General features: G+C 37.8%; 2 protein-coding genes across 7 annotated transcripts in view; one reads left to right on the top strand and one right to left on the bottom strand.

Moving 5' to 3' along the window:
• Window positions 1-3,491, top strand: part of ELK3 (ETS transcription factor ELK3) — a 36,826-nt gene extending 33,335 nt beyond the window's left edge. Inside the window, exon 5 of the mRNA XM_084206359.1 lies at window positions 673-3,491. Coding sequence (XP_084062485.1) covers window positions 673-771 — 99 coding nt within the window. The 3' untranslated portion in view covers window positions 772-3,491. The remainder of the gene's footprint in view (window positions 1-672) is intronic.
• A 1,034-nt stretch (window positions 3,492-4,525) lies between these two features.
• CDK17 (cyclin dependent kinase 17) overlaps window positions 4,526-22,882 on the bottom strand; it is a 92,803-nt gene continuing 74,446 nt past the window's right edge. For 5 of the 6 annotated variants that reach the window (XM_084205319.1, XM_084205323.1, XM_084205320.1 and 2 more), the window contains exons 6-17: window positions 20,306-20,362; window positions 18,220-18,334; window positions 17,585-17,679; window positions 16,910-16,972; window positions 14,111-14,234; window positions 13,023-13,143; window positions 12,519-12,616; window positions 12,144-12,249; window positions 11,291-11,333; window positions 10,335-10,425; window positions 10,022-10,099; window positions 6,480-9,599 (exon numbers count right to left, since the gene is read on the bottom strand). In XM_084205319.1, the coding sequence (XP_084061445.1) occupies window positions 9,562-9,599; window positions 10,022-10,099; window positions 10,335-10,425; window positions 11,291-11,333; window positions 12,144-12,249; window positions 12,519-12,616; window positions 13,023-13,143; window positions 14,111-14,234; window positions 16,910-16,972; window positions 17,585-17,679; window positions 18,220-18,334; window positions 20,306-20,362 (1,029 nt within the window). In that variant the 3' untranslated portion in view covers window positions 6,480-9,561. Of the gene's footprint in view, window positions 4,700-6,479; window positions 9,600-10,021; window positions 10,100-10,334; window positions 10,426-11,290; window positions 11,334-12,143; window positions 12,250-12,518; window positions 12,617-13,022; window positions 13,144-14,110; window positions 14,235-16,909; window positions 16,973-17,584; window positions 17,680-18,219; window positions 18,335-20,305; window positions 20,363-22,882 lie in introns of those variants that run through there. The other variant, XM_084205324.1, reaches the window with a different exon arrangement.

Consider the following 22,882-nt stretch of genomic DNA (forward strand, 5'->3'; position numbering starts at 1 on the left):
GTCAGATGCTAAGAACTAGTCAATACCCACCCTGCAGGCAAGGTGCAGTCACGATGCCGTCATGAACTAGGAATATATGGCTTCTGTACTGGATAAGGTTTCTGCACAGCAGGTGACAATAAATGACTACATGTTCTGCTTCACATGCTGAATGGTGTGGCTAGTTTGTATTTTCTGAGTGAATACAGAAACTGCAATTACTTGAGAGTAATTTTCCCAAAACTTTGTATCCCCAGTTGTACTTTTTCTGCCCTAAAACTAAATCTGAGCTTTCACTTTTGCCCAACTCTTTCCTGCATAAAAGGAAGACAAAAAGGATGTATTGTAATTAATAATGTGTACACTGAAAAAATACTTTTGGAAACAGAATGGATGGCAAAGATTGCTCTATAGTGTTCACTTTTCCAGGGTGAGGATAAATGTATTATGTGAACTTTTATATAAAAAATAGCCAGTAACAGATTTTTATATCCTTGTGCATTTATAAATTATTCAGGTTTTGTCCTCTGTCTTGCATTCCTAATGGCTGATGCAGGCATTTGGTAGATATCTTACTGTATAGACATGAGCTCTTGAAACCATCTGGAGCCAGTTGCTAATGCTAAGTCCATGTGCTTCTTGGGCTGAATGTTTTGAGATAAAGAGTAATTTTTACCTTTTGGCCTCTTACAGTTTCCAACTCTGCTAAATGGTCACATACCAGTGCCACTCCCCAGTCTGGACAGAGCCTCTTCACCAATACTGCTTTCTCCAAATGCTCAGAAATCCTGATGATGCCTCATCACACCAAGGATGTATTGGTGGATTTAACACTTCATTCCTATGGGCTAGTTTTTCCTGTGTCATGAGAAGGACATTGTGAAACCCTTTATACTTTGGTTTGCACTTTTCATTACATGGATAATCTACTTTTATTATGTTAGCATTTTTCAACAGTGTTTATATATAAAAGTATATATAAATCTGTTATGCATTAAATGAATTATAATTTTTTTATATCATAGCTCTCAAGTGTTGAACACTTCTGTTGTTGATGAAGTACTTTTCTTAATGGATTGCAACAATGTATCTATTAGGGATGTGAAGCTTCTTTTTAATCCCTTTTTCTGCATATTATGCATTGCGCTTGTGTAAACTATAACCGGCTGTGCCTTCTTTTGCATAAAGTCATGTAAATGATTTATATATTTTCTAGTATTAAGATAAAAAGTTGAAAGAAAAAAACTAGTATTGAACAGCCCTATGGTAGTATTTCAGTATTTTCTCCACAGATAGGCCATATGATGCAGCGTATTAATGTAACTTTGTATTAAGTGCTTTCAAATTGTATAAAAATAGCCTTATAATTTTCCTTTGCTGAAGTGGAAAACATAATCCTTGTTAGAGCCAGGAGATGTAGTTCAGAGTAACAAAGCCACATTTACGCCCAAGTTCTTCTGCCAAGTTGCAACAAGGAGGAACTGGGCTGTGTATGTTCATGAGATGTTTCCAGCATTTGAGAGTACTTCTGTAGAAAAGGAGACATTGCTCAGAATTTATTTGGCCTATACTTCTTATGAACTGTCAACATTATGTCTGGAAAGAGTGCAGGTAATCTTTGTCCTCCCAAGGAATGAGGATAATTCCCGATAATTTCCAGGTGCTTTGTTCAGCTGTGCCAAGTGCCTTCTACTACTTCCCTGGAAAGACTATTGTAGCTACTCGAGCTCTGAAGGTAACATTCCCCCTTCCCCCAAAGCTGGAAAAGTTACAGGTCTGTAAATTGATGCCTGGTGCTTGCAAAGAGGCAGAGACTCTACATGTGGGATGTTTATATATAAACAGCTGACTTCTGGATGAAAAAACAGCACTGTGTTACAATATACTTGCAACTTGAATTTACTGGGTATGTCCTCTACCTTGAGGAGATGGTTTAGTCATCTAAATGTCAGGTTAGGATTAGGCCAGACTCCCTGGCACCACATGCTCTAATCCTGGCAGGGCTGATGCAAATTTTCAGTTTCCTGATGTGGCTAAATTGGCTTGAATGCAGCTTTACTGTGTCAGTTTTTCAGATGAGACCTTAAAAGCCAACCCCAAATCTGATCCCTGTTTGTGACAGGTCATTCAAACCTCAACTTTGCTTTCTGGCCGAGCAGCTGGCCACGATCTGTTCTTTTCCAAATGTATGCAGTGAGTTGTCTGCTGATTTTCTGCTTGGATGCATTTCAGTGATGATGTGTGTAGTTATTTGTAAAGTGCTTTTGGATCCTTCAACCTGAAAGGTGCTAAATAAACATTTTATTAATGCAGTTCTGATGTTGAAAAGCCATTTTTGGGGTAGAGGTGGTTGACAAAAGACAGCAGGAATTTTCCTCAGGCTCCTGGGTTGCACAACCAAAAACTACTCAACAGTTCCACTTGCAGTGATAAAAACCTGCTGTAGCCATGTAGGTACCAGCTGATAAAGACAGCACTTGAATGCCAGACACGAGGAGAACAAATGAAGCACTTGGGATGTCGTTTGCTCGACTCAGCGCTTCAAGAGCTCAAGATGTGCCACCCCACAGAGTCAAAAAGAGAAGATGAACCTACGCAAAATCTATGAGTGAATGCAAATTTTATACAAAGTAAAACCAGAATAGGTTGGAACAAAGGGCAGCGTTTAACTGATGGATTGACAAGGTTAGTGGAGATAAATCACAAGGGCTCGCAGACTGAACATTTCTCTTCCAATGCATTCCTCCCAGGTACATGGAATATTTTTCAACAAATTACAGAGAGGCAATTATTTCACATAGAGAGCTAACTCCTGCCTCATTTTTAAAAACCCATGAATATCTACTTACACCTAAAAGGCATGAACAGCAGCACAGAGACTTGTCTTGTATGTGCCACTGTAGCTAACGGGAGAACCCGACATCGAGACGGTGTTTCTCACTATGAGTTTAAAAAGATGAAAACGTACTAGTATGGAATGTTACACTGCAAAAAACCAGTTGACCATGAGAGGAGAGAGTATGTGACAGAGAAGAGATTCTTAGAAGTACCCAGATTGCCATGATTTTATTTCTTCCAAGGTTTTACTATTAATAAGGTGTTTTTTTTCTTCTTAACACACCCACAGCTTCTCTCCCACCCCCCAGCCCTTAAATGATTTTGTACTTTTTTAAAGATAGCAGAAAACAAAAATTCTGGGACAAAATCCTATTTGAAAAAATTACTGGAATGGATCTGAGAGAATCCAATAAAACAATGGAAGACAGAAAGTGGGAAGAAGTGCTGTCTTCTCATCTTTGAGAGAATAAAAATAGCAAGAGAACACATCTTCTGCTAGTTCTTTTCAGCTGAAAAAAATAGGCTGTCAAAAATTGCCCTCTAAATCAGTCAGTAATGAGGAACAAAAATTTTTGCTATTGGGAAGTATTTATACAAATAAAGTCCAGCCTCTCAAGTCTAACACTTATATGGAACACTTGACTGTTATGCCTTATGCTTTGAAGCAAATATTCTATTGGTAATCTACTGAATTTTATTAACAGGTGTCTTTCTAACTGTAGAGAAAAATCAAATAAATGTTTTTAAATAAATACTGTGGAAGTGTCAATATTTCTGTGGTAGGGAGAGCTCCAAGCCACCAACCCGAGGGGAACAAAATGGGAGTTATTCTCTTTTCAGTATTCTTGGTAGTAATTGCAATTTGATCATACTTGGGAGATTTATTACAAGACTTGCACTTTATTTGTGCTTCAGCAATACACAAGAAGTTCCCAGTTACCATACAGGCTGGGTGCACAATTAGGGTATGTTTGGCTTACCTGCACCTTGTTTCTTCAGGAAAGCAAGTATCCTCCAGAAAGGCCACAGCTACAGGGCAGTTTTGCCAAGAACTTGTGCACAGCTTTGGCCCTAAGCAGCTTGAGTTATAAAGAAAACTTCCAAGGCGGGGAAAACAGTGATAGATGGGGAAACAGTGATAGGTGATAAACTATAGCAAAAGACTTGACACACATTCATGACGTCAAGAAAGAATGATTTGTTTTGTCTGACTAAACCTGGTTTCATCACACAGGCTCCTTACCCATCTGGAAATACCTAGCAAAGAAGTGAAGAACTGTCAATAAGGTTTCTGTTTAAAGGGAAGGTGGTCCCTTTCCAACAAGACTACAGGGTTAATTCTAACAGAACAACCCTCAGCATTAAAGGGCTGTGTGATCTCGTGCCTATGGGAAACCTCTTCAGAAGCCATCATGACACCCAAATGAATTCAGAAAAGGCACAGTAAGTACAGGTAGTCTTTTACGTAAGGGCATTTTTATTCCCTTCTGATCTTTACACTGTCTGTATATCCTGTAGGATAAACAAACACAGGCCTCAGATTTAAGCATAACCCTCCAAAGTCATCAGAAAACTACAACTTTTAAAATCCGTTTTAGCCCCGAACTGTAACTGCTCTTATGAATTAATGTGTGAGTCCTCGGCACAGATGGAGTACAAACCTATTTCTTGAGGGCAAAGAGACTGACAGCACGAGTGAGAAGCAGTTTGAATTTATTTAAATGAAAAAAGCAGAATGAACCTCAAGCAAGGCATCTGGAGCAATCAGCATCATGGCCTGCCTTGAGTAGGGGCTGGTATTTGAAGAAAGCATTCTAGGAGAGAGGATTCTAGGATGTGCTGGAGTTCTTTTGTGAAAGATTCCCATCAGTTCACATTCACTCTGCAAGAAGCGCAAATGCATAAATGTAAACTTAATTATTCCTAACATGGCTCCAGGCCAGCTACCCCCTCCTGCAAATCAAATAACAAGACAGCAAAGAAAGGAAAAAACAGTCATTGAAAAAACAAGCTCAGGGTGTAAAAGAGGAGGGGCAGGTGACAGCACAGACACCACCATGCAAGGCCTGGAGGGAGGCCATGCTCTACAGGAGCATGTTGGAGAAAAGACAGGGAAGAGCATTTTCCCTGGTTAGCAAGCCATGGTAATTCCATCAGCAGAAAGATCCCACTGCAACAAATGAAGGAACTTCACAGCTCTCTGGGGAAAAATATATTTCAAGGCAGAACATCTGAGCCAAGTAAGACTCATATTTCATTAGGAGGACTGTGAAAGTGATGTGCTCAGGCAGGCCAGCTTCTTGAGTGAGCTCGAAGGATGCAGCCAGCACAATAAATTAAGCAGTTCTTTACCACGGCAGCACGTGTGTATGTGTGCATTCACAGTTTAAGTTTGCTCTAAAGTTACAGAACTTAAGAGTTAAGGGGTTTTAGAAAACATGCAAAAATAATCGGACATTGTTCATGTTTTCTTACATGAATTTTCTGACAGCAGTTGATGTCAGAAGTCATGAATTGATTCTGACATCAATTTTACTCAGAGAGGGACTGCCCAGTAAAAGTCACATACAAGAGATTAAAAAAACCAATCTAAATATATGAACTCTAATCCCAATTGTGAAAACAGGTTCCCACTATGGCTGAGAATGGGACTATGATTTTTGTGCAGCTGAACTCCACAGATGAAAGAAGGTACATGGTAGAAATTCCAAAGCCTGTGTACCTGCTTGGCTTTTATACTTTTCATCATCATCCCACCTGTACAGTTAGAGCTTACCTACAATGTTCCAACTGCTACATACTTCCTTTATGTTTCATAAATGTACTTGTTACCTTGCCAGTCTCCTGAACTGGTATGACACGGATACTGGTGACATACATGGATGTACACAAAGGTCAAATGAGAGCATTAAATCTTTAACAGCCCAATCTCTGAAAATATAAAAACCCCCAAACTGCATAAAGTAAGCATTCAAGTTCCTTCCCAAAATTAAGGCACTTCATGGAGATGTTACATTTGTTTTAAAGCCAAAATTTCTGAAGGTAAATAAAGTACGGAAATGTGCTAACAAGTTGCATGAATTGCTTCAACTCTGCTCATCAGACAAAGTGGTCACGTCACAAACAAGGTAAGTTCTGATTTCTCTTCAGCATCATCATGTGCTGTAGCTCTGTATTTCCATACCCTGATTTGTTTGGATTTCTTTAAAGTCTGACCTTAATTCCGAGTATTTCCTGGGTTTATCATACTCAGCCTGCAGATATTTACAACATACCTTTCATATATTTTGTCCTCAATAACCGAATGTATTCTTAACCTTAATTCCATTTTAACATTGCAGAACAGAAACAATGTACCTTTATTACACTGAAAAACTCATGCACAAACAACAAGCAAGCAGCCCAAAGAATGCTACCTTGCAGTTTGTCAAATGATTTGCAAATACAAAGTATGTTGATTCTTTAATAATTGTTTATTTTAACTTTTATTGCCCAATTCAGGGATACACTCTGGCTACTTAATGCTGTGGTAAAGCAGCACAAAAATAACACAGCCATGTTGAGAAGCACGTTCCACTAGAGCATTGCTGAGCTGTTGGTTTGCCCCTTCCATCTCCCACCCTGTCCTGTCAACCCCCATCCTCTACCCACCCTCTCTCCCCTTCAACCTTCACCTGCACGTGAATGCAACCACATCACCAGCACCTGCCTCTGTCTTGGCTTCCAGCCCACCTGACTCTGACACACACCTACACCCACACCTTGCCAGCCCTACCCTGGGCTAGGTGGGACCCACCAGTTATCTCCTAAAAATAACTACCTAAAAATCAGCCACGACATGCAGGCCATTTCTCATTAAGTGATCACTCATCGTCGAGCAAAGGTGGTCACACCAAACACTGGAAGTCTTCCATTTTTAGCGACTCTCTGCTTGGTTTTTGACACTCTTGAGGCCTTCTCCCCAAAAGGCTAACACTCCTACAGTTTTCGGGGACAGTGAAACCAAGTCCATAGTACCTGACTCTGCCAGATAGGAGGCAGAGCACAGAATTCCATAGAAAGAAGTCAGAGATACCCAGCAACTTCAGACTTGCTGACTACTGCCCCAAACAGGCAACTACCACAAACTGTCTCTGCTGACGCAGGAATTTCAGTAACAATTTTAAAAAGCCCCAAACTGGCTTGACAACAGATGCCAAGTTTCTTAAATATGTTCTTTAAAGCTACCTCCTAATGAAGAACACAGATTCACTTGTAGGTCCTTAGAAAAAATTTCTTTATAAACAGACTGCTTTAGTTTTATGGAAGATCTTTTCATCTGTAACAAAAAAGCTGAATTCCTACTTAAAATGGAACACCCTTTTGTTAGCTGCGGCTGATCCCTTTCTAAGTTTATTAATGCACTTCATTTTACCAGGTAAACCTTTAAGTCCTTTACTCATTAGTGCCACATTATTACTTGTTCTTTTATGACCTATGAAGTATTACTGTTCTAGAAATGCTAAATCCCACATTTATCCACAGTGAACATTTAGTCTATCTTCACTACTTCTTTAAAAATGATGTTTTTCTGACACTTTCTTCAACACTGTCACGTCTACAACGTATTTCCTACAAAGTTCATCGGTATAAAATCTAGATCAGATCCATAGCAACTATAAAAATATATATAACAACTATTTCAGGACAAGGTTTTTCATCAGTGCCAACTGTGCCTCTGCCACACCCGTAGCGCTCGCACTGGGATCAGGGGAGCCCCGTGCGCGTCCGAGCCTCGCGTCACGCTCCCAGGCCGGGTGACACGCAGGGCTGGCTCACCAGCAGTGACACTGGGCCATGCTACTGAGAAGGTCCTGAGCAGCCTCAGCCACGGATGAGCCACGTCACTGCCACTGCCACTGCCTCTGCACTGAAAGAACTAAAGGAGCAGCCAAAGGTAACCCTGGGGGCTCCCACAACACATGGACCTCGCTAAACGCTGCCAACAATGCCCCAAGAACCGCAAGTTCACTTAGTCTGTATTTTTAACAACACAGGGCTTTTGTTATTATAAATTTCAAAACAAAACCAAAGAATTCCACATAATATTTATACTTTCAAAAGTACAATATTAATACAGGTCGGTCAGTTAGAAATAACAGCAGTTTGTTAGGTCTACAAGATTTAACGTAAAACCGGTTTACAAATGCTGAAAAGCAGTAGTGGTCCAATAGTCACCGTTACACATGAATTTCTCTCTTCCAGAAAATAAAATTAAAAAAAAAAATCCCAATTCAAATTTACTAGTATCAATGAAATATTAATAAAACACCCCCAAACATGCCACAATCACTATTCACAAATAAAGTTAAAATGAAATATACAAAAATTCACTTAATACTGTTAAATAACAATAAACTACAAGATTTCCTGAACAGAAATGGTAGGACCCCTGAACGTTTTACAGTGAATGTCAGGAAAAATTAAGTTACCTATGACTATTTTCATGATATACCAGCCAAAGATTTACATGACCATTTCAAAATATACCAATAAAGATTTACAGTCTCTTTAAGATGCACTAAACAAATAGGTTCATAAAGGTGAACACAAATGCTTAAAAATACTGTAACCATCACCAAGGGTGTACTTATGATACTCACTGAGATGCATAAGCATAGTAGTAATATGTTTACTATCTCTGGAAAACAGGTAACATCTAAGATCTGAAAAACTCTCTAAGTTCCCATTGTAAAAACTCTGTAGCATAGTGAGTTCTTCTCAAGTACAAACTTGCATCTTTCCAGTTGATTTCAAGTGAATAATGCACAAATGGGAGAGGAACAAAGTGGGAAAAGTGTGACATTATTCCCATGTTTGTGTAATTAGTTGTCCTGTTCCTCTGTTATGAAAAGTAAGCCAGGGTCCAACATATATGAATTGTCCTTTAACTATTTGTATTTCTAAGTTAAAAACAAGGTAAAAAAGTTATTGTTTCTGCAGGCCCCATATGCACAACAATGTGCAAATATGTTATGCTGGAGTAAGCCTGACAAAACGTCCAGCCTCCATGCTCTAATTAATCAATAACTAACATAGGATCTGAGAGCAAATCAAAGTTACTTTTCACTTGTTTGAATCAACCTTCACACCATGTGCTTTTCAAAAACATAATATGCATTATAATTTTTCAACTATTTCAACACATATTTCCAATGTTAAATAAGGAATTAAGTGCCAAGAACTTAGAGCATTAAAGATGGCTCACCTATAGCCAAGCAAAGCTATGTTTACATTCCAGGAAACACTGCAGTTTAAGAAATACAAAAAAACCCCGCAGCAGTAGAACATTTTATCAAGAGAAACAGATGCATTCACATATTATAAAGCCATTGCAACTTCTTCAGGCATGGAACTGTTGTGTTAACTATACAGACAGTAGTTATTTAGCAGCAATGATTCCGCAATAAATAATGCACTGTGTTTCTCAGTCCTGCACAAAAATTGCAGCTACAGTTACATCAACAGCTGTAACCTACTGGCTCTAGTGGCAGAGGAGACCTTAAAACCAACTGTACAAAAAATTGTCACACTGTGACAACAAATATAAAAACATAATTTGCAGGTTGGAAATAAAAAGACTCCACTGTTAAGAGGACAGTGTAGACAAACTGCGATTCCAAGTCCACCAACAGAAAGCACTGCCTTTGGATCCGAGTCCTTGATCAACAGGATAGGCTTGGGCTTGACTCTGCACTGCCCCCTTTAGAAAAGCATGCTCTGCCTTCTGTTCTTCCCATGTCCTGCAACACAACACGGACCATGGTAAGAAACCGAAGCATTTGCACAATGGAGTATTAAGTTATTATCCAGATCTTCATCCTTCTTCAAGGCAACACCCCCTGTGCTTCACTTAGCATCAGCATCTTTCTTTTAACTGCATTCACTGCATTGATTTTTCACTTTGCCACCTCTAACCCCCATACAGTACTGGTTTCAAACTCCAAAATGCTCTCACCTTCCCAGTCTCTGCCCATCCCTAGTAAAACTCACATCTTTCTGTGCACTCAGCTTATGTGTCTCTGCAGGAATCTCAGTAAATCATTCTGGATTTTATTTTTCAGTATATTCACACAAACCAATTTAACAAAGCATTTTTCAATTCCAAATGCCTCTGGCACAGCATTCTTTTAGCAAGCATGAGAAAATATAAAGCTTTCCATACCGGTCTCTGGGTAAGTGGAATTTCGAAAGCCAGGGTCTTTCTGCAATTGAATCTCTTTTAGACTGAATATTGAAACACCTGGAATGTAACAAAGAAATTATTTCATCAATTACACAAATGTAAAACTATGTTCTGTTGATGAAAATTATATTCTTAATTACATAGTTTAGATTAAAAAAAATTCCAATTCACAAATACTTCAGCCACTAGTTATCAGACTTCTTTAATACTTTAGAGGGTTTTTCCTTTCACAATGAACTTAGCTTTAATGCACTATCTTAACAATACTCTGCTACTTTACTACTCCTCTTACTTTCAGGCAGAGTGTGTATTCTTGTTCCGAGACTTCTGAAGTACGCATGTTTCATGGCCTCTTCTGCTGAAATTCTCTTCTTTGATTCATACTATTAATATAAAAGCATACACAAGTGTGATGGTTTCCATTAAAAATCTCTTTGCATCAAGTGATTTCATTAAAGGGAGAAAGAGTTCTGTCTGATCAACATTTCCCATAATTCACTAGGACTTTTTTCTTTTCATTACTTTCTTTTCATACATGGCTATCTAATGGTTTATCAAAATCAATACTGTCAACACGTAACAAGATTGCTAAAATAGTAAAAATAACTTCTGCAAATGGATACAGGTCAAAACTACACCTAATCTTTATTCATAGACGGTACAATGATTAGGTACCTCCTGCTTGGCATGTGTGCAATTCTAGGCAAGGATGGAGATGTTTAAAAAGCTGCACACAACTAAGTTACAGTGCTGCATCTACTCAAAGATGCAGAAGTTGGCCTTCCATCTTGCTTCCAGCTCATTTTTAATACAGATTCAAACCTACACAGCACTTCAGCTTTTGAATACAGTTGCAACGTCAAGGAGTAATATTACACCTTACTAACTCCTTCTCTAGTATTAAGCTCAGATAATCATTAAAGAAATCTAGCATTTCTATTTAAAAGTTCTGGTTTATTACCGTATTTCACAAGAGATTTCATTTTTTCAGGGCTAACATAGAATAATTCTATTTTTACGAAAAGTAGTAAGAGAAGAAATCAGTTCGGGGGGGGGGGAAAGCAATCATCAGTTTTTTAATTCTCACACTACAGACTTCTTCTCACATCTGTCATCAACTACAGACTCAGCTACACATTCCATTTTGAGACAGAAGTAAATACTTTGGTTTCTAATACATTTTGTATGTAATCTATTAGAACTCAAAACTTGTGCTTTTATAAAGTAAAGCCACAAAACACATCTTACTTGAAGGAACTTCGCTATCAATTCAATTCCTTCCGTGTCTAGCCTAAAAATAAGAATATTTTAAAAAATTAAAACAGGTATTGAATTGTATTTACAAAAGTAAAACTGCAGAGGAACTGACTTAATTAAATTATATCAAACCTGAAAATTATATCTAAACATGGAAATGCTTTCACCTAAACAACATTTATTGATGTTAACATGAACACATATGAGTCCTAATATCTCAGAACAAGACTATTTGGAAAACACTGCGGACACACAAATACTTAGTTTGGATTGTCATTTACTAGATTGACCTTGCTCATTTATTTAAATATTTTTAATTATTTCTTTTAAGATTAATACTACTCATTTACTAGAGGGATACAATGTTAGATCTTCTTCAAGATAGACAGTGAATGTCTTTGTTATTAAGTTGATTTATAACTTACAGACCCTTCATCTTCCTCAATAACTGCACAGACCCTTCATCTTCCTCATTATGGTTTTAAAATGATACAAGAAACTGCTCAAGGAAACTATTTTAACAAATGGCCTGGGTCCAGTATATAGCCAGAAGAGAATTTGTGTTCTCTAGGAAATGCTGTGTGAATTCTCCAGCTATGGAGACATCATTAATTAGAGCTCATCGTTCCACAGGTCATGAAGGAGCCGTGGTACCTAGAATGATATTAGAGGAAGTAATCACACAGTACCAGGTCCTGCTTTGCATTATCATCTGCCCACACTAACACAACTGATGAATAGTTTTACACCATTCAGTGGCAGATTGTACTCAGAAATGCATTCCCACTTAGGAATATGCAAAGCCACAGGGATGCATATTTTATATTAATAAAACACAAAGTACCTTGGTGCATGGTTGATAAGAGGTTGTGGTTTATACTTAGGAAAGTTGTAGTTTCTAAATTCATCACTGGAAGAAATTCCTGGCCATGTTTCCTGACATGGAGTTCCTGCATTTAGAAGCAGTAACAAATTCAACTTAAAAATGTAAACAAACAACTTTTGACATAAAAAAGCATTTAATCCTGTAATTTAAAGGAGAAAGGAAAAAAACCAGTAAATATGCCTATGTTGTGCAAACTCAGCTGTATAGTCAGCTGAATAATTTTTCATCACCTTGATTACAATGCAATATATACTACTGTTCTGAGATGAAGATCCACAGTTCTCATACAAATGTGGTGCATTAACATTAATACTACTAAAAGTATCCATTTACCAAGAAGTCTGAAAATTAAGTGCAGTTCATCTTCAACAGTTGAACCAGGAAAAAGAGGCCTTCCTGATGCCATTTCAAAAAATATGCATCCGACGCCCCTTTATAAAGACAGAGAAAAAGATAAAGCAGAAATAATATTTTAATTTTAGCTTGTAAAGGCTTCTGGGATTTCTCTTCAATTAAATCAAATTATTGGTTGTTAGCCACAGACTACTATTAAAATATTTAGAAAGATTTGTAGTAACAGAAGAGCTGTCAAAGACTAAACTAAGCTGTGTCATAGCTATATTACATCCTCTTCCTTCAGATGTTGAGTTAATCAATTTTATTAAAGTTCATGGTAAAATACCATGTTTCCCTGTCATTAGGAGAAGACAACTTTCTTTTTCCCTAAATACAAAAATTCAAATGCTGTGTATTTGAATGTTACTATTTAACAGCCAAGTCGACATTTTTTCAACTTGACTCAGAACAAAAATTTGAATTAGAGAAAGCTATACAAACCACATGTCAATTTGAGTTGAATACTCTGAAGATCCAAGGAGAACATCAGGTGGTCTGTACCATAATGTGACAACTTCATTGGAATAAGTCTTTGTAGGAACAGACTTCGCTCTTGCCAACCCTTGATAAAAAGGGAAATGAAGAGTCATGTACAGCTTGCTGAAATCCTTTTTGTATGAAACTGACAAACTATTTTTAGGACCTTATTATACTTGCCATCTCCTAATGTTATTTAAGGCCCTAATAAAAAGATTTCTATTGCCTTTTAGTATTTATGGCAATCTCACTGTCAGCATTTTTAAGCACAGAAGAAAGGTAAACACATCAAAACCTGGATTAATCCTGTAAATTTCATTAAATAACATTAGATTGATATGACACCTCCCTGTTGTGAAAACCTTCTGTACTGTTTCTGGAAAATTACTTTGCAAAAGGCAGAAGGCAACAAACAATTAACTAAATGGTGGAAACAGACCAAATCAGTTTTGGACCAGTAGGGATTTTCCATCCTAACACTGTCAATTTGTCAGCAATATCTTCAAAAAAATTCAGGTCTATCATGTTAGATGCAATCTTCTGAGCAACTTTCATTCACACAGAAGGGGTAAAATCAGAGGCACAGAGCACAACTTTCAAAGGATCTTCCAGATACAGAAGGCAACAGGGAAACGTGGATGCCCCACTCTTCTAGTGTAAATCCCAAGGCATTTGGTGTATCAGTGATAGTGCAACACCTGACAATTCAGCATGTGAACAAACGCTTCCTCTCTCCTGTCATGGTTACCCTGCTTTAAAGTGACTGTGGAGTGGTAGGAGAAGCAAGGTGAGCTCCACCTTAAGGACCTGACTAAGTATCAATTTCACAGGAAGCTGTAAGACTAGCTTCAAACTGCAAGTGGAGTGACAGTGTTACCTATAGAGGCATTACCCTGATTACTGACACCCTGTAAAAGGCTGACTTTCATTTTCCATTTGAGAACACCCAAATTCACTACAGACCCAATGTACTCATTTCTCCTTTTAAGGAAAAATCATTTTCTTTTGCTGAGAGAAAAAAATAGTTATTACAGAGTAATTTCAGGCCATACCAAAGTCTGCAAGCTTCAGTTCTCCTTTCTCATTAATTAGTAGATTTTGTGGCTTCAAATCTCGATGCAACACCTTTCTCCTATGACAATAGGCCAAACCACGAAGAATCTGATATAAAAATAGCTACAAAAGAGAACATAAATTAGACAAAAAATTGTAATCTACAGATTGTATGACTAGTTGAGTACTGGAGAGTTAGGTACTATAAGAAGGACAAAATTACTTCTCTATAAAGTGAGTTACTTTTCTTATGAGCAAATTCTGGACATCATAATTATTGTTCAAAGATTTAAAATCATTTTACGCTAATGCACTGCCTTAACAGCATACTTTACAACAAAGACATTCAGAGTAATTTGTTGTGTTTAACTGAAGGGAAACACAGGGCTGTTTCTTTTTAAAGAGCATTTACCACTGCTCTTCCCCACACTAATGTCTTTAAAGATAACTGTCTCTGACTATATACTCAAGTTGCCTTTGGCCACAGAGCCCCTTCTGGAAATGCAGCTCAGCAGCGTTTCCATCCACTGTGCTGAACTACATAAAGAATGTAGTCTTAAAAAAAAAAAAAGGAAAAATACATGTAGATTCACAAGCTTAGGGAAGATGGAGAAATGGGTAAATGAGGATAAGTAAAGCAGCCCAACTGCCTCTGGTATTTACATTCATCCCCTCACCTTGACCCACACAGGTTTATTTTAATCCTCTGGAACAGCAAGCCAAGCAAACAACTTCAGTCATGCAAATCAACGGTGCACATATATAGGTATGAAAGTAGTATGGGGCAAAGAAAGGTTTAGCAGTGGGCAGCCAAGCAAGTTTAATTTATCACTGCATTAAGGACTAATACTTTGCAGTTTCTGTACAAAGGTCTATCTTAAACATGGGACTTTTGGGTAGCTATTGCTGGCATTTGCCACACAGGAGCACTCAAGCACTCAAGTCAGTATAGGTAATCAAATGTACAATAAAAAAATACAAAGCATTACAGAAAGCAATGTGACAAATTCATCATGTAACAGGACCTTTGAGGAAAAACAGTAGAATGTTTTTATATGACCATATTCTAATACATTGGATTACTTTTGCACCAAGTGACACTACGAAATTCTCTTTCTTAAACTGGACAAATACACAGCAGGTGTAGTTACATCCATCTGTTCTCAGTGTGCTGACATGGGATTCATCTGTGCTAGAAAAATAGGAATTTGGATTAATTTCTTTCTCTTTGCTTTCCTTTCTGAAGAGCAGAATGAGAAGCAACAAGTCTTATTCCATCAACTCAGGCCCATACTGTTGCAGGGGTAGTCGGTTCCAAGCTTTATTAGCACGACTTCAATAGAAGTGAATGGCCCTCCCTAATGTACACTGGGACTGCAAGGATTAGTCAAGAATGCAAAGCAAATTAGAGAAATTGTGAAGCTTCACCACAGTTGGCAGGGATCCTTTTGGAAGTGCACAGGATCCCATGTATGAGCTCAAAATTTTGGTTAAAAACACTAATACCTGCAGAGATCACATACACCTTCATTTTGTCAAAACACAAAAAACCTAAAATTAGCCAAGGAATGTGAGAAAGTGATGTCAGGGAGGTCTCTCAAATGTTAATGATGACTCAAACCCCCACAGTTATTATAAGGTAAGCACCTACAGCTACCACAGCTGTTCTGGTTTCCCAGTGCCAAAGGTACTGACCATATAAATTTGCTCTCTGAGCATAGCTTAAACCATAGGCAAAGAAGGAAAAACAATTCCTCTGCTTAGCTCAGGTTACCACAAGCAGATTCTGGTTTGTTTGCTAACTGTAGGAAGAGTCAGGTTCCCACTTACAGCTTTCCCTTATTTTTTTAAGCTTAAAGCACTGCTTATTAACTTGCAGAAAATTAAAAACACGAGCGTAATTATGATTTTTGGTTGTCGCTGAAGTAGAAACAAATGAAAGAATTTCCCTTTGCAGGCTCTCAGAAGAAGCAACAGAGCAGGTTATGGGCAGATGCCTCCCTGGAGATACTTACTGTAATGTGGCAACAGAATGAAAGGGAAAGCTCACCAAACAGAAATCAATCTCTAGCCTGTGTGCCAAATCACTTCACTCATTTCACGACAGTACTGTACTCTGTCTGGAAGTCTGTTTCTAAAGCCCTAAGTATTAAAGAACACTAAGAGTTCTGCTAGTTTTCCAAATAAAAGCCAAGAGAAATAGCACCTGACCCTTAGTTTCAGCAGGCCAGACTGGAGACTGAGTCACTTGACCTGGCCACAACCATTACTAGAAGAAAAAGCAAATTAGGCCCTAAGGAAAATTTTATTTCCATTTTCTTACAAATGGAAAGATGAAAATTACTCATTCTTAAATACGTATTTTTGATTTCTTACTTGTGTGGTGGGCAGTGGCACCCAAAAGCATATTCATGATTGAGGCAAAATTTTCCTCAGGGTCTATATATAAATCTGAGGATATATCAAACTACAGACTTAGTAAATGAGTACAAAATAATGGAAGGACAAGAAGTCAAAAGAGTTATGAATGCATTATTTTTTAGGAATTTTTAAATTTAAGGTATGTAACTTCAAAGAGAATCAAACATGAACTCATATAATCACTTCTTTTCAATGTTTTAAGCACTTAAAGACACCATCTGATGTCAAATGTAGCTAAGTCAGGCCAAAAAGGAAGTTAAGTTTCTTTTTTTTTTTTAATTTTTAAAGGGACTAAACCATCTAGCTCCTGATTAGAAAGTTCTCTGAAATTCTTAGGACAAAGCTGGAAGGTGGCCACTGTCACTAGAAACACTCACCTTTACATTGTGCATACTCATGATGTTGCCACAGTCATCCATGTACTGCTTCAGGTCCTTGTCCTATCAAAACACCATCATTCGTGGTTCAATAAAATTGTGTGCAACAAATCACACGAATATTACTTATTGTTTGAACTGAAATGATTCATAAATAAAAGAGATTTCTGCAAAAGATACTAAATGACAAAAACCCCTAAAGCCTGGACACAAATACCCATGGTTTTCCTGAGGACAGAAATCCCCTTTTCCCAGCAAGGTGCATTGTCTCAGGCAACATTAAGTGCCATTGCCTTCTCCTCCATCTTTGTGAGGCACAGTATGTTATAGAATTGGTATATTCTCCAATTACATTCAAAGTCAGCTATGTCACAACAGAAGAATATCATAGGAACAGAAAAAACATCACTGGAACCATACTGTGATGACCATGTTATACAGGTAATGATTCTGGACAAGCAGACAGTTTGATCAGGCAGACCACCAGTATCTGCTATCAATAAAACTCTGGAATGATCACATACACTGTTCTCATTTCTAGCTGAATGACTGTAAATGCAGGAGAAAACTCAAATAATCCTAGTATTTTAAAAAAGAGTAAAGAATTTAGTTGTGTTTCTGTTTCTTAGAAACAATAAATCAAATATATAGCTCTCTAATTGTTTAAGCACTCACCAGGTATTCAAAAACAAGAGTCAAAGACTTGTCTGTGTGCACAATATCATGTAACGTAACAATATTTGCATGTTTCAGATCTTTTAATAATGACACTGCAAGAGAGAACAGGAAGAATAAAATAAGTGCAAAACACATGAGAAATAAATGCAATTTCTAGTTAAGATCATCCATATAAGCTATCTGAGTTTTTTTAATTAAAAAGCTACTTTTAAGAACATAAATTTCATATAGATCAAGGTAATAAAAAAAGGTATTTAATCAAAACAACAAACACACACTGGAGTAACAAGCTTGTATTTCTTAAACTATACATTTCAGGTAGAAGTAATTCTGTAAAATATATTCTGAGTTCCTGAAAGTTACTCACTAACAGCAGTCTAATTCAGTATTTAATCATCCACTTATAATACTGCATTTGAGATCACAATCAGAATTAAATGTGAGATCACAATAAAGCAAATAAATCTGAAACAAAACTCTTAATATGTCTGGACTATAATTTTCCTCATCAATGTTAACAGCAATTTTACTGATGTCCCATGTAGCCTATGTATTTCCAAGTACTGATGGTGCTTTGGTCAAAAAGAAATCCAGAAGTATCTGAAATTCTAAGAATTAAAAAAAGTCACCACCTTCTCTTATGGCTGTGCATGGTGCTCCCTCCTCGTGTTCCAGGCGGATTTCTTTCAGAGCTACCAGATTCTCTGTCAATTTACTTCTCCCCTTATAAACTGTGGCATAAGTACCCTATAAAATGGAAAAATAAGGGAATTTTTACAAGTTATTCCTTTATCAAAACATTAGTTAAATAAGGAAATATTAACTTCTGTCAGAGGATCTAATAGATTTCATTTTGGATATTAACAGTTTTTACAATATATTTTTTTACATTATATTTTTTTGACACATGTAAAAGTACAGAAGTATTCTTTTAAGCACAGGACAGAACTCACAGAAGCCACAAGGGATGTATATGCCTAACAGCTCTGAAAATTGCATGGAAACCTAAATACCACAGAGCTACCAAAGAAGTCAGATCAGGTAGCATTAAGTTCACTGCTGGGATCATTTACACTCCTCAAAGTCTCTATCATGACTACAGATACCTAGCTCGGGTATCTCTACACTATGCTGCAGTTATGTTTCCAAAGGCTGCAGGCATACTCTTCCACAACCTAAAGGAAATACGTAACTCCTTTGGATAGCTTCTTGTCTTCATCGTATATTTTTAGACGGCAAGAGATACAAAATTCTAGAAGCATATTAAATTAAGACAAAAAATTCTGACAATACAGTAGGCAAAACTAATCCCTGCAAATGCCATGAAAAAGCAACAAAGGTACAGAAACTGCCCTAGATCAGTACAGTACTGTAAGACTCTGCAGAGGACCTGGACAGGTTGGATCCATGGGCTGATGACGACTTTATGAGGTTTAACAAGACTGAGTACTAGGTTTTGCACCTGGGTCACAACAACCCCAGGCAGCGCTGTGGGCTTGGGGAAGTGACCGGGAAGATGATCCGAAGAAAAGGATCTGGGGGTGCTGGCTGACAGCAGCTGAACATGAGCCAGTGTCTGCCCTGGTGGCCAAAAAGGCACCCTGGCCTGTGTCAACAACAGTGTGGCCAGCAGGGTCAGGGAAGTGATTGTGCTCAGTGCTTGGGAAGTGACACCTCGAATGAATCTGGGCCCTTCACTGCAAGAAACATACTGAGGAGCTGGAGTGTCCAGAGAAAGGTAATGGAGCTGGAGAAGAGTCTGGAGCACGAGTCCTGTGAGGAGAAGCTCAGGCAGCTGGGGGCATTCAGTCTAAACAAAAGGAAGTTTGGGGGATCTTACTGCTCTCTACCAATGCCTGAAAGGAGGTTACAACCAAGTGGGTGTCAGCCTCTTCTCCCAGGTAACAAGTGACAGGACAACAAGAATAGGCTTCAAGTTGCATCAGGCAGGCTCAGATTTGATTACAGGGAATTAAAATGTTTTAAATGGAGGACTGACTGCAATATTCCCAGCAGAGATGCTGACCAGCCCTGCTTCTTTCTGCAATGTTCACTGCATCCCATTCCAGTGCTCCTTGTCCATTTTTGATTCCGTTGGTCAACCTCAATCAAACTGGACAGGAATGACACCTGGCCCCTCCTGAACTGAACTGTTTCTCTGGAAATTAGAGGCTGACTGGAGGGGGAAAGCTGCTGCCCCCCCAAGTGTTATGTACTTCCCTTGGCAGCACCTGGCTGGCTGCCCAGCTCAGGTGTGAAGGCTTCTTTACCAGAACGTGCACACAGCTATTGCTGCACCTTCCAAGCACTGGTCTCTAATCCATCATGAACATTCCAACACCTAAGTCATGGCAAGAGGACACCAGACTTAGGGTTATCATCAAAAACATAGTGTTACCATCAACAGAAGGATTTTGTCTATCTGAAAAAAAAGCCAAAAGGTCACAGCATATTTGTTAATGTAGTCTAGCTCTTCCCCAGCTCTGACAGTTTTCCTGGTTTTTTTTTTTGTTTGTTTTTTTTTTTGTTTTGTTTTGCTTATTATTTATGCATAAACATTTGCGTGTAGTTGTGACATTGTTACACATGTTGAGTATATTTGGTTTACTGAAAAAGTAAATTCAACAGGTATTTTCAGGGATATGGAAAATTTCTGTTAAACTTACACAAAATTTTACATAGGACATTGTCATCATTCCAAAAGAAAGCTATACGTACCTCTCCAAGCTTTTCTAACTTGATATAGGTTTCCATTTTTCCAAATCCAATTTCTGACTGCAATGAAAAGAAATGGCAAGTTGATCACTAAAACCAAACACTTCATTTGTACATCATTTAGTGAACAAGCTAAACTTCATTTCAGAAAATTACCTGACGATACTTGACTAACATGGCACAGTTCCGGTATTTTAAAAACAAATTAGCCTATTTTGATATAAATGCATCCCAGCATCCAAGCCTTGTGCTCAGCCTGTTGGCCAGTCTACTGTGTATCCTGGAGGGCCTGTGAGCTGAGTTACACTTGGACCAAAATCTCACTTTAAACTACCTCCTACTTAGGTTTTCTCCCCTCTTCTGATCTGATTACTACTACTGAGGTTGCTACAGCTTAAAGCATGGAAGTAATCTCAAACTAGTCCATCCTTTCTCTAGCTCAGCATAACCATATGCTGTTGCTTTTTTCAAAGTAATCTTATTTGTCTGCTATGTTCAAGATCTGAGCTCCAAGCTTCCTCTTCCATTCTGAATTCTCAATGCCTTTTGGACTGAAACTTTAGCAAGAAAATCCCTAAGCATCATTCCTCAGCAAGTTTCAGCTTTGTCTCAGCAGTTCATAATTCCTACCTCTTAACTCCAAATCTTTGTGTATTTTACTTGGATCTATTTATTCATCTTCTCTTTTTGTGTCACCAACTTAGCTCTTCAATGCAAGCCAGAAGGGTGTGCCTGCTTATGTTACACATTTACTTCTGAACTGTAAGATCATTACTCTTTTCCTGTCCAAATCCACTGCTACTCTCATATAACACGGTTATCTCACAATTATTTTCTTCTAAGACTACTGTGAATTACACCACAGCTTCCTATTGCTCCTGCAGTGCTGTAACTATTGCTCCTGAATGCTAAAAGTAAACACGCAAACGCGAATTCTTGAAGCAATTCACAGAACGCATACAGCCTGTACCCTGTGAAACCCCCAAACCTACAGGCTTCACGGGGTCATGCTTTACTGACAACTGAACACACTGCAACAAAAGAGCCAGGTTTTCTCCCCAGCACCACCCCCTCCTTTCATTTCCAAACATAGCTCTTCACTGGCTATTTCTTTCCAAGGAACAATCCTTTGACCCTAAGCTGTCTTCAGCACCTAGATCCACATGTCACACGCTGATTTGCTCCTAAAAATCGGATGGATTTTTACATTTTCTACTGTTTCATGGTAACACAAGGTACATAAATACTGTTGACTGTATTAAGATTTGACAGCAATATAATATGAAGGGAAGAAGAGTTTGATTAGTACTTAGTTTTCAGAACACTTGCATGAAAATACATCTGAACTAAGGGTAAGATCTTGACTGCAAACACATTTCATATATCTAGGGGGAAAAAATGGGTGTATAATTACATTAACATTAAGAGCAGTTCTGCTTTATTAATCTAGTGTTAGAACTGAAACGTTTTAGAACTGTATAAGGAGACTTTAGCATCACACACATTTAGGAGCTTGTCAAAGACAAACCCTTTACCTCAAAATACAAGAAAAGTTGATATTTGCTACCCTTGTAGGTCCAGTGAGATTTTAAACATACCCCTTATATAGGTGCAATGTTAGCAAAATAAATATTAAGTTTCCAAAGTGCATTTTGACCTAGTTAAACAAACACATCTTGAAGTGAGTATTAGATGGTATTAGAATTAAAAAGACAGGCTGCTTAGTTTATTGGAGAAACTAAAGAAGAACTCATAGCCATTGGTCTTGCTACCACCAGAGAGTCTGGAATTTAAAAGCCAGATTTTTAAGAAACCTCAGTATTTTTCATTAAGACTCATAAACTTAGTATCTGTTTAATACAAAAAAATCATACAATATTTCCTACATACAGAAGACAGGTATTCCTCAAGATCTGCTTTACAATGTGTTTAAATTTTTGATCATATCTTGGTTCCTTGTCTCTCCTAAGAAAAAATAAGTTTTGAATTCCTCAAACTAAATTAAATTTCATTTTAAATTCAAAATAGTTTTTGAAATGTTTCATCTTTTTCTGCAATATGCAACTATCTTGCCTTGCACAGAAACACTGATGCACAACACTTATGGTTTTTTACTTCTAGTGACTGTGCATACAACACTGTACATGTATACACAAAACGCAATTACTGTAAAAACTAATTTTTTGCATGTATTTCAAAGAAAAATACCAAAACTAAAGTATAACAAGTCCTCACCTGGTACTTTTGATAGCCTTTTCTCTTTGATCCCTATTAAGACTTGAAAAGAGACATGCCTTTGAAGCAGAGCACAATACTTATCTATTGTAAGTAAAAGTCTGCTAGCAGGCAATAACAATTTAAAACAGCAAGTCCTTGGCCTTCTTTTTTTGAAAGCTTAGTTTAAAATCATAGCAAATACATGCCTGCATACCAAGCAGTGCTGGCAGGTTTCAGTTTGGACTTTAAAGCCTTTTAAAAAGGAAAGTATTTTAAAAGGTGAAACAAAACAAGCTTGTGATGGGAAGCTGATTCCAAGCACACACCACATTCATTAGAGGGCACTGTTTTTCTGTCTGTCCT

This window comes from Fringilla coelebs (assembly GCF_963513975.1).
Source record: "Fringilla coelebs genome assembly, chromosome: 5".
NCBI classification, from domain to species: domain Eukaryota; kingdom Metazoa; phylum Chordata; class Aves; order Passeriformes; family Fringillidae; genus Fringilla; species Fringilla coelebs.